Raw genomic sequence first — 12,268 nt, 5'->3', positions numbered from 1 at the left:
ACAGATCTTAAATGTACCACAGCCCACACTTATTGTAACTGGCTCTTAGGTAGGACTGGGACAGATCTTAAATGTATCACAGCCCACACTTATTGTAACTGGCTCTTAGGTAGGACTGAGACAGATCTTAAATGTATCTGTACATTGTCACAGCCCACACTTACTGTAACTGGCTCCCAGAATGCACCAGCCCTCCCCCACAATGTGTCACTCAAAACAAGGCCAGCAGCAGCTGAGCTCTCACCCCAGCTCTGTCTCTTATCATTACAGACAGGCAGACAGGCAGCTTTAGCTCCAGTGCAAAGGAAAACACAAAGCTAATAGAGGTACACAGCAGAGTTCCACCTCTCTCCCCTTCCCCCTCGCACACTCTCTCCCTGTTCTCCTCCCTTTCTCTGTCTGTCCTTCCCCCTCTTCCCACGCTCCTCTCCTCTCCCCTCTTTCCGCTGTCAACCCCAACTCCTTGCTCTCCTCTCCTGTCCCCTCTTTCCCCTCAGCCTCTCTCCCTACTCTCCTGTCCTCATCCTTCCTGCTCTCTACTCTACTCTCTCCCTTTCCCCTCCCCCCCCACTCCCTGCTCTCCTCTCCCATCTTCCATCTTCCCCTGCTCTCTCTCCAGCAGGAAGCTGTGTCGGAATGGGTTTTCGAGGATTTCTTTCCTGGCAGGAAGCTTCCCTAATATGGGGCTGTGTTCTGACGCTAGGATATTGGCAGAGCCGCTCTGCTCAGCGGGAGACAGACAGTCTGATCGGGGTTCTTTTAAACAGCTCAGCAGCCACACTTCCATGAATTGTTCTGTGAATCCCAGCAAGAGGAGGAAGCGTGTGAGTGTGTGAGTGTGTGAGTGTGTGTGTCTCCCCTCTTTCACAGCACAGAAAGCTCTGTCGAGGCCCAGCTCTGTGTTGCGTGCTGAGTGATTGCTGAGAGTTGGATCTCTGGACCCGGTTCTGTCTCGGAGGATGTACAGCAGGACCAGCACACTGCTGGCCGCTCGACATGGACAGTTCTAGCACCGGCCCGGGTTCTGGCCCAATACCATGGCGTATGTGCCTGCTCTGGTGAGTGTCTGGGGTTGTACTGCTGTGTATCTCTGCTGTAGTGACTGTAGGGATTTGTGCCCAGGATCCTAGCTTTTGCTCCAGAGCACCAGTGATCATATTTTTCAAACTACTGTGGCAGTGAACAACTTGGTTTCGTGGGGACGTTTTTTCTTGTTTTTATTTTCAGTTTGCCGGGAGGTATGGAGAGAACAGATTATAAATTTTTAAGTGTTCTGGAATTGGGGTTGGATATTGGGGTGCAGCGGGGCTGTCCAGGCTGTGATCCCGCAGGACATCCAAGAGCAGCCGCAGAGCAGTCTGCCTGGGAGGTTGAGAGCTTGCTTTGCCATGTGTTCTCGCAGTGTTGTTTTGTGATTTCTGAGAGTGAAAGGAGTTGATTGCTCTCAGTCTGCCTCAGTGTGTGTGTAACGATACAGTACATTCAAATAAGCAAGGAAAGGAAGGGTCATGCTTCCCTCTCCTCCACTCTCACTAGCAGCCTGACAGCTTCATCAAAGAGACTGTGATTCATCAGCACTGAGCTGCACTGAAACCACGCTGCACAAAAACACATATTCATTGCACTGTACTAACACATCACATACATTCTGCTCTACACTGTTTTACTGACAGGAAACCCAATCATGCAGTAACAGGCAACTCTTAGGGTTATATTTCAAAGCTCTGTACTGCAAACTGTTTGGACAAAAGCAGCCGCTAAAGTTCCCAAACACAGAAATAAACTGCTGTATTTAATGTAGGGACTTGTAAGCATTCTAGAGTTGTTTCTTCTTTCTTTTAGAATTGTGATTGGGGTTCTTTCTTTTAGAATTGTGATTGGGGTTCTTTCTTCCTTTTAGAATTGTGATTGGGGTTCTTTCTTTTAGAATTGTGATTGGGGTTCTTTCTTTTAGAATTGTGATTGGGGTTCTTTCTTTCTTTTAGAATTGTGATTGGGGTTCTTTCTTTTAGAATTGTGATTGGGGTTCTTTCTTTTAGAATTGTGATTGGGGTTCTTTCTTTTAGAATTGTGATTGGGGTTCTTTCTTTTAGAATTGTGATTGGGGTTCTTTCTTTTAGAATTGTGATTGGGGTTCTTTCTTTTAGAATTGTGATTGGGGTTCTTTCTTTTAGAATTGTGATTGGGGTTCTTTCTTTCTTTTAGAATTGTGATTGGGGTTCTTCCTTTTAGAATTGTGATTGGGGTTCTTTCTTCCTTTTAGAATTGTGATTGGGGTTCTTTCTTTCTTTTAGAATTGTGATTGGGGTTCTTTCTTCCTTTTAGAATTGTGATTGGGGTTCTTTCTTTTAGAATTGTGATTGGGGTTCTTTCTTTTAGAATTGTGATTGGGGTTCTTTCTTTTAGAATTGTGATTGGGGTTCTTTCTTTTAGAATTGTGATTGGGGTTCTTTCTTTTAGAATTGTGATTGGGGTTCTTTCTTTTAGAATTGTGATTGGGGTTCTTTCTTTTAGAATTGTGATTGGGGTTCTTTCTTTTAGAATTGTGATTGGGGTTCTTTCTTTTAGAATTGTGATTGGGGTTCTTTCTTCCTTTTAGAATTGTGATTGGGGTTCTTTCTTTTAGAATTGTGATTGGGGTTCTTTCTTCCTTTTAGAATTGTGATTGGGGTTCTTTCTTTTAGAATTGTGATTGGGGTTCTTTCTTCCTTTTAGAATTGTGATTGGGGTTCTTTCTTTTAGAATTGTGATTGGGGTTCTTTCTTCCTTTTAGAATTGTGATTGGGGTTCTTTCTTTTAGAATTGTGATTGGGGTTCTTTCTTTTAGAATTGTGATTGGGGTTCTTTCTTTCTTTTAGAATTGTGATTGGGGTTCTTTCTTTTAGAATTGTGATTGGGGTTCTTTCTTCCTTTTAGAATTGTGATTGGGGTTCTTTCTTCCTTTTAGAATTGTGATTGGGGTTCTTTCTTTCTTTTAGAATTGTGATTGGGGTTCTTCCTTTTAGAATTGTGATTGGGGTTCTTTCTTTTAGAATTGTGATTGGGGTTCTTTCTTTCTTTTAGAATTGTGATTGGGGTTCTTTCTTTTAGAATTGTGATTGGGGTTCTTTCTTCCTTTTAGAATTGTGATTGGGGTTCTTTCTTCCTTTTAGAATTGTGATTGGGGTTCTTTCTTTCTTTTAGAATTGTGATTGGGGTTCTTTCTTTCTTTTAGAATTGTGATTGGGGTTCATTCTTTTAGAATTGTGATTGGGGTTCTTTCTTTTAGAATTGTGATTGGGGTTCATTCTTTTAGAATTGTGATTGGGGTTCTTTCTTTTAGAATTGTGATTGGGGTTCTTTCTTTTAGAATTGTGATTGGGGTTCTTTCTTTTAGAATTGTGATTGGGGTTCATTCTTTTAGAATTGTGATTGGGGTTCTTTCTTCCTTTTAGAATTGTGATTGGGGTTCTTTCTTTTAGAATTGTGATTGGGGTTCTTTCTTCCTTTTAGAATTGTGATTGGGGTTCTTTCTTTTAGAATTGTGATTGGGGTTCTTTCTTCCTTTTAGAATTGTGATTGGGGTTCTTTCTTTTAGAATTGTGATTGGGGTTCTTTCTTCCTTTTAGAATTGTGATTGGGGTTCTTTCTTTTAGAATTGTGATTGGGGTTCTTTCTTCCTTTTAGAATTGTGATTGGGGTTCTTTCTTTTAGAATTGTGATTGGGGTTCTTTCTTTTAGAATTGTGATTGGGGTTCTTTCTTTCTTTTAGAATTGTGATTGGGGTTCTTTCTTTTAGAATTGTGATTGGGGTTCTTTCTTCCTTTTAGAATTGTGATTGGGGTTCTTTCTTCCTTTTAGAATTGTGATTGGGGTTCTTTCTTTCTTTTAGAATTGTGATTGGGGTTCTTCCTTTTAGAATTGTGATTGGGGTTCTTTCTTTTAGAATTGTGATTGGGGTTCTTTCTTTCTTTTAGAATTGTGATTGGGGTTCTTTCTTTTAGAATTGTGATTGGGGTTCTTTCTTCCTTTTAGAATTGTGATTGGGGTTCTTTCTTCCTTTTAGAATTGTGATTGGGGTTCTTTCTTTCTTTTAGAATTGTGATTGGGGTTCTTTCTTTCTTTTAGAATTGTGATTGGGGTTCATTCTTTTAGAATTGTGATTGGGGTTCTTTCTTTTAGAATTGTGATTGGGGTTCTTTCTTTTAGAATTGTGATTGGGGTTCATTCTTTTAGAATTGTGATTGGGGTTCTTTCTTCCTTTTAGAATTGTGATTGGGGTTCTTTCTTTTAGAATTGTGATTGGGGTTCTTTCTTTTAGAATTGTGATTGGGGTTCTTTCTTTTAGAATTGTGATTGGGGTTCTTTCTTTTAGAATTGTGATTGGGGTTCTTTCTTTTAGAATTGTGATTGGGGTTCTTTCTTTCCTTCCAGAAGGAGAGTAAATACGGAGTTTCGCGAATGTGGCCGGAAGTGTTCATTTTAATTTCCATGACGTAAAGTGGTTTATTCCTAACATTGCCTCTGTGCTGTGCGGGTTCCAGGGGGAGGGAGGGTTAGCTTGGCCCCTCGCTGTAGGCACTGAGTTCTGTGTCATACACTTCATACCGGTTACTGTACAAGGTTGTTTCAGCACAGAGACTGTGACACTACAATGGCAATGGAACACATCTGTACTGTGGCTCACTGGTCTGCCAAGGGCAGCTACAGTGGGATGACCAGTGGCAACATGTCCATGTGGTTCACCATTCACACACTGTCCATGTGGTTCACCATTCACACACTGTTCATGTGGCTCTCCATTCACACCCTGTCCATGTGGTTCTCCATTCACACACTGTTCATGTGGCTCTCCATTCACACCCTGTCCATGTGGTTCTCCATTCACACACTGTTCATGTGGCTCTCCATTCACACCCTGTTCATGTGGCTCTCCATTCACACCCTGTTCATGTGGTTCTCCATTCACACACTGTTCATGTGGTTCTCCATTCACACCCTGTCCATGTGGTTCTCCATTCACACACTGTTCATGTGGTTCTCCATTCACACCCTGTCCATGTGGTTCTCCATTCACACCCTGTTCATGTGGTTCTCCATTCACACCCTGTCCATGCTGTATTCCATTAACACACTGTTCATGTGGTTCTCCATTCACACACTGTGCTCTACACTGTGTATCAGGACCTTTGTCCTATACTCATAACAAAGGCTGTGTTGTTGTTTGTGGCTGGGGATGCTTGGGTCTGCTGCTAATGGCTCTGCTGTGGGTTTGTCAGGCAAGTACAGTGCGTTGGGATTATAATGGCATTTTGGTCCCTGTGTTTTTAGCACTGCACGTCCCGAACAAACACTCCGGCTCCAGCCCTTTACGTCTTGTATTTATTTATTTCCTTCCCAGCAGTTCTGCGCTGAGCCGTAAAGGTCCTGTTTTTTGTGTGAGTTCCTGGGGGAGAGGTTAGTGAATCTGTTCCCTCAGAAACGCTCCTCTCCTGGGCCTGGGACTGGCAGAGTGCTGGCAGAGGCAATGGACTCCCTCTGAGAGTGTCTCTCTGAGCAGACAGAGCCCATGAGAACAGAACTGCAGGGCCAGGGGAGGGACATCTGGAGAAACGATCTCATGCTGCACCTGTGCACAAAGCACATTCACAGTCTGTTTATAAAAGTCCTTAACAGGGCAGAGGCTGGGCGTGCACGGCAAACACTCGTCTTAATCACTATGCAAAAGCACTGGGCTCGTCTGCATTCATGGTTTTAGAGCTTTTAACCACATCTCATCGACAGGGGTCTGAATCTGTAACAGCAGTGCATCACACAGCACTGTGATAACAGTGCAATAGAAGTTTCATTTTGCTAACCCTGGTAAAGGCTCTGGTTAGACAGCTCCTGGATGAGTTCATATGTCATCACTCGTTAATTAAACACTAATCTGGGGCTTGGGACAGGTGAGGCTGTGCTGTGGAAATAAGACTCCTATTGCACAACATTTTCCCCCATTCCAGGTTTTACTACGAGCTTGATTAGCCCCAGTGTATAGTTAACAAGCTCAGCTGCGTCTTATTAAACCGCCATGCAATGGGAGCCTTATTCCCATCCCTGTAATGTAACAAACATGCACATACAAACCAACTATCTCCCCCCCATTGAGACACCTGGAAGTGAGGAGTTGGGAAGTATTTTGGCCATAGTTTTGAACCATCGACAGTTTTCTTTCCACTAGAAAACAGTTGCAGACTTTGGGCTTCCTCAGTGGCAGCCTGGCAGTGCCTTCCCTCATGTGACCTGTGAGTGGCACTGTGGGGCAGCTGTGTAGAGTTCCACACGTCTTCACTCACTGACCCCAGAGCAAAGCGCTGTTGTGCTTGTGAGCTCCATAGGGACTGGAGGGAGGTCTGAACTGAAAGAGACAGACAGACAGACTGACAGAGTTAATATGGAGCAGATAGTTAGACAGAAATTGACAAACATTTCCGCTGGAAGTTTTTTACCATGTCTTTCAATGAAGTCGAAACTTTTTTCACTGGAATTAGGTTTCTAAACTCAGCACCATTGAGTGTTTGATAGTTATGGTTCATAGTCAGACAGACAGGCAGGGCGTTCATTTGGAGCGATTTACTGAAGTTTATTAGAAGACTAGCAGTCTTCCAATGAGTACCTAATGAAGATCTAGGCTGAGAATATAAAGTAGTCTTACTTCACTATGTGTGAAGTCTTTGGTTCTGAAGCTTAGGAATACTTTGAACGTTTTGTTGTAGGTTTTGAACTTGCATTCTGCTCCAGACTAATGCAGGTCCGCTCCATCTGAAACACAGTTTGATTTGGCTGCTGCTGTTTCTCCTCTGAACTCCGGGGTGCCCTCAGTCAGGAAGCTGCCCACAGAGTGCTGCTCTGCAGCTGCTCACATCTGCTCCTGATCTGGCCCGCGGGTCGGGTTACAGCAGGGCGGGCCGCTGGTTCTGCAGGCAATCTCTGGGGGTCCCCTCGTTAGTTTGCCATGCTTGTTTTACAGTTTGCCATGCTTTTCTCATTACTTTGGACTATAACTTTAAATGCTGAGAAAAACTAATGCTAACTTTCGACACTAGTGTCTTTTTCAATAGCTTGTTTTCCCAGATTTTACCAGACATTACATTAGCAAGCCAGTGCTTATGTGCGTTTGCCCATTCTTCACAATGCTTTCCCAGAACATTTCTACACTTGCATAAAAAGCTACTCAACACACACTGGAATAATTTGAGGAGAATTACAATACTTAAAACTTCAGTATAGAGCCTAGTGCAAGGGCTCTCAAACTGGGTTGGGGGAGCGCAGGGGGGTAAGATAAGCTTTCTGAATTCAGTGTGTGAACCGTGCTGTTCTGTGCTCTTCATATGTTTCCCATCAACTTTTTGGTAGAAAAATATCACTGATGGTTCACTTTCCTGCTTGCCAGTTATTAGCAGCTGTGTGTGCAATAATGACTAACCCTATACAACAACCCTTCATCCCATAAAAACAGGCATGGTGAAACTGGAAGGTTTTTCTGTGCTTTTACTGTGCTCTGCTACACTTTTCTGGGCTCTCCCTGGTTCTTGGTATCCAATTACAGACAGCTGGGCACAGCACACTCCGCAGAGCAGAGATCCACCGAGAACCTGGAGGAGTGTGTGTGTGTGTGTGTGTGTGTGTGTGTGTGTGAGGTGTGTGTTGAGAGGAATGCAGAGATGGTCAGTGTGTGTGTGTGTTGAGAGGAATGCAGAGATGGTCAGTGTGTGTGTGTTGAGAGGAATGCAGAGATGGTCAGTGTGTGTGTTTGTGTTGAGAGGAATGCAGAGATGGTCAGTGTGTGTGTGTGTTGAGAGGAATGCAGAGATGGTCAGTGTGTGTGTGTGTTGAGAGGAATGCAGAGATGGTCAGTGTGTGTGTGTGTTCAGAGGAATGCAGAGATGGTCAGTGTGTGTGTTGAGAGGAATGCAGAGATGGTCAGTGCATGTGTGTATTGAGAGGAATGCAGAGATGGTCAGTGTGTGTGTTGAGAGGAATGCAGAGATGGTCAGTGTGTGTGTGTGTGTGTTGAGAGGAATGCAGAGGTGGTCAGTGCGTGTGTGTATTGAGAGGAATGCAGAGATGGTCAGTGTGTGTGTGTGTGTTGAGAGGAATGCAGAGATGGTCAGTGTGTGTGTGTGTGTTGAGAGGAATGCAGAGATGGTCAGTGCGTGTGTGTGTGTGTTGAGAGGAATGCAGAGATGGTCAGTGTGTGTGTGTGTGTTGAGAGGAATGCAGAGATGGTCAGTGCGTGTGTGTGTGTGTTGAGAGGAATGCAGAGATGGTCAGTGTGTGTGTGTGTGTTGAGAGGAATGCAGAGATGGTCAGTGTGTGTGTGTGTGTGTGTTGAGAGGAATGCAGAGATGGTCAGTGTGTGTGTGTGTGTTGAGAGGAATGCAGAGATGGTCAGTGTGTGTGTGTGTGTGTTGAGAGGAATGCAGAGATGGTCAGTATCAGGCTGGTTTCCTGGTACTCTGTGAGTCAGCACTGACTGTACTGGCAGAGCTCAGCACATACACAGGCCTGGGCACAACCAGAGTCTTGTTTTACCCACTCTAGGGATTAGGAAATGGATTGATTTAGCCTAGAACAAAGAATAATTAAGAGGGGTTTTATTGGGGTCTTTAAAATCATAAAAGGAGTTCACATAGTCAGAGGGACAGAGTGAAGGTGACACTTCTTTACAGTGATGAGGGTGTGCGATGGCTTGGGATGCTGATAAACTGGGATCCTTTAAGACCCAACTTGTTTTCAGATCAATCATCTACTAGGAACCAGAGGAGCACTGAGGGGCCGGACAGTCTCGTCTCATGTTCTTATTAAACCCGAGACCGACAGCAGGGAGGGCTTTGCTTCCTCTCAGTTTACAGTCTCTGGGCTTCCCCTGTGCCTGTTTCAACAAGCCCCTGTGCCATTTGAAACAGCACAGTTCCCAGCTGTACTCTGAGAGTAGTTTGCCAGCACTGGACAGACACACAGAGAGCAAGAAGGACAGACAGACAGACAGGTAGGGGGTCTCTCATTTTCCACTGGCCCTAATCATACTTGTTTACATTTGAGATGAAGAAAAGGTTCATTAAAAAGCAGACTTTGATTGTAGCAGCTGTTTACAGAGTGATAACATGCTGGGCGGAGCTGCCTGTAAAGTCATTGACCTTCTTTATTGAGCTGTTAAAGATACGACACTGTGAACACAGGGCGGGGTTAAACCGGGAGCCTCTTCCCTCAGAGACTGGCCGGCAATTTCATTATTTCTTTATTATCCAGTTTAACTGGGACGTTACCAGCTAAGAGGTGGGCAGAGTAACCCTGAGTATAGAGGAGGCTATTCAACCTGTCTGCAGTTGTGGATCTTAATAAAATCATTAAAATAGGACCCTCCCTGCCTGCATTTACACAATACATTGACGAGAGTCCCATGCACTGTTAGGTGTTTGATTTAAACCTTGGTGCACAGAGCCCTGTTATAATGATGAAGGTAACGAGCAGTCATGGCATTGAGATCGATTCTCTGGACCCCCAGTGGTTTCACCTGTTTCCAGTAAAGTCCCAAGCTGTCCTTCTCTGCACATTCTTGAGCGCAATAAGAAATCGCTTTCTTTTTTTGTGTCGTGTGGGACTGCCACGGTCTCCTAGATGGAGTGTAACGTGCTGTGCACAGTCTGTGCAGGGCTGTCCTGGCAGTGAAGTTCTCTGTCCTTCATTTGAAGTGCTTGGCCAGTGAAGCCCCCAGCTCTGCTTTTAGATCAGGTGAAGGCTGTGACCCTGATCCCTGCATGTCTAGGATAGCTTCAGACAAGAGCAGCTCACTGCCTGGGTAGACTTTGACATCCTGCTCTGCATTGTCACTGTAGTTACACTGTAATTACAAACAGGTCATCATGGTCACGCACAACAAAACACCTGGTCTGCATCTTTTTTTTACAGAGCTTTTTATAGGCAATAAAAGTAAGATATTAAACCCAATAATAGCTTGGCAGTGGAATGCCAGTCAGAACAGCCCCTGGGTGCAGTGACTGTACCGAGATGTACAACATTTTAATACAACTTCCAGATAGATGCTGTATGTATTGTAGATTCCTAAGTGTTCGGTGGGTGGCTACCGCTAATCAAGACTGTATTTCTCACGCACTGTTTGCTGTGTCAGGGTCGGCTGTGTCATACAAAGAGTGCAAGAGAAAATACATTCTCAAATTGATTAGAGGTAGCCACCCACCGAACACTTAAAAACATATTTTAGAAGACATTCAATCTTGTTTGTGCACTGGGTGGTGTAGTTGAGGTTTATAGCTGTCTTGGGACAGCTTAGCTTTACCTGAGAGTCACTAGGACTAGTCCTGTATTCACTGTCGCTGGTCAGGGTGTGGTATGGGAGTCACTAGGACTAGTCCTGTATTCACTGTCGCTGGTCAGGGTGTGGTATGGGAGTCACTAGGACTAGTCCTGTATTCACTGTCGCTGGTCAGGGTGTGGTATGGGAGTCACAAGCACTAGTCCTGTATTCACTGTCGCTGGTCAGGGTGTGGTATGGGAGTCACTAGGACTAGTCCTGTATTCACTGTCGCTGGTCAGGGTGTGGTATGGGAGTCACAAGCACTAGTCCTGTATTCACTGTCGCTGGTCAGGGTGTGGTATGGGAGTCACTAGGACTAGTCCTGTATTCACTGTCGCTGGTCAGGGTGTGGTATGGGAGTCACTAGGACTAGTCCTGTATTCACTGTCGCTGGTCAGGGTGTGGTATGGGAGTCACAAGCACTAGTCCTGTATTCACTGTCGCTGGTCAGGGTGTGGTATGGGAGTCACAAGCACTAGTCCTGTATTCGCTGTCGCTGGTCAGGGTGTGGTATGGGAGTCACTAGGACTGGTCCTGTATTCACTGTCGCTGGTCAGGGTGTGGTATGGGAGTCACTAGGACTAGTCCTGTATTCACTGTCGCTGGTCAGGGTGTGGTATGGGAGTCACTAGGACTAGTCCTGTATTCACTGTCGCTGGTCAGGGTGTGGTATGGGAGTCACTAGGACTAGTCCTGTATTCACTGTCGCTGGTCAGGGTGTGGTATGGGAGTCACTAGGACTAGTCCTGTATTCACTGTCGCTGGTCAGGGTGTGGTATGGGAGTCACTAGGACTAGTCCTGTATTCACTGTCGCTGGTCAGGGTGTGGTATGGGAGTCACAAGCACTAGTCCTGTATTCACTGTCGCTGGTCAGGGTGTGGTATGGGAGTCACAAGCACTAGTCCTGTATTCGCTGTCGCTGGTCAGGGTGTGGTATGGGAGTCACTAGGACTGGTCCTGTATTCACTGTCGCTGGTCAGGGTGTGGTATGGGAGTCACTAGGACTAGTCCTGTATTCACTGTCGCTGGTCAGGGTGTGGTATGGGAGTCACTAGGACTAGTCCTGTATTCACTGTCGCTGGTCAGGGTGTGGTATGGGAGTCACTAGGACTAGTCCTGTATTCACTGTCGCTGGTCAGGGTGTGGTATGGGAGTCACTAGGACTAGTCCTGTATTCACTGTCGCTGGTCAGGGTGTGGTATGGGAGTCACTAGGACTAGTCCTGTATTCACTGTCGCTGGTCAGGGTGTGGTATGGGAGTCACTAGGACTAGTCCTGTATTCACTGTCGCTGGTCAGGGTGTGGTATGGGAGTCACTAGGACTAGTCCTGTATTCACTGTCGCTGGTCAGGGTGTGGTATGGGAGTCACTAGGACTGGTCCTGTATTCACTGTCGTTGGTCAGGGTGTGGTATGGGAGTCACAAGCACTAGTCCTGTATTCACTGTTGTTGGTCAGGGTGTGGTATGGGATTCATTAGGACTGGTCCTGTATTCACTGTTGTTGGTCAGGGTGTGGTATGGGAGTCACTAGGACTAGTCCTGTATTCACTGTCGCTGGTCAGGGTGTGGTATGGGAGTCACTAGGACTGGTCCTGTATTCGCTGTCGCTGGTCAGGGTGTGGTATGGGAGTCACTAGGACTGGTCCTGTATTCACTGTCGCTGGTCAGGGTGTGGTATGGGAGTCACTAGGACTAGTCCTGTATTCACTGTCGCTGGTCAGGGTGTGGTATGGGAGTCACTAGGACTAGTCCTGTATTCACTGTCGCTGGTCAGGGTGTGGTATGGGAGTCACTAGGACTAGTCCTGTATTCACTGTCGCTGGTCAGGGTGTGGTATGGGAGTCACTAGGACTAGTCCTGTATTCACTGTCGCTGGTCAGGGTGTGGTATGGGAGTCACTAGGACTAGTCCTGTATTCACTGTCGCTGGT

The 12,268-nt window shown here is 45.5% G+C and overlaps 1 protein-coding gene across 2 annotated transcripts in view; it reads left to right on the top strand.

The window, feature by feature from the left end:
• The first annotated feature begins 755 nt into the window (after window positions 1–755).
• The window catches only part of LOC131740132 (ral guanine nucleotide dissociation stimulator-like 1), a 46,898-nt gene continuing 35,385 nt past the window's right edge, over window positions 756–12,268 (top strand). For both annotated transcript variants that reach the window (XM_059035249.1, XM_059035248.1), the window contains exon 1: window positions 756–1,058. In XM_059035249.1, coding sequence (XP_058891232.1) covers window positions 1,038–1,058 — 21 coding nt within the window. In that variant the 5' untranslated portion in view covers window positions 756–1,037. The remainder of the gene's footprint in view (window positions 1,059–12,268) is intronic.

Source organism: Acipenser ruthenus, chromosome 12 (assembly GCF_902713425.1).
Source record: "Acipenser ruthenus chromosome 12, fAciRut3.2 maternal haplotype, whole genome shotgun sequence".
Lineage (NCBI taxonomy): Eukaryota > Metazoa > Chordata > Actinopteri > Acipenseriformes > Acipenseridae > Acipenser > Acipenser ruthenus.
Note: the sequence above shows the minus strand (reverse complement) of the source record. Positions and strands in the feature narration are given on the sequence as shown.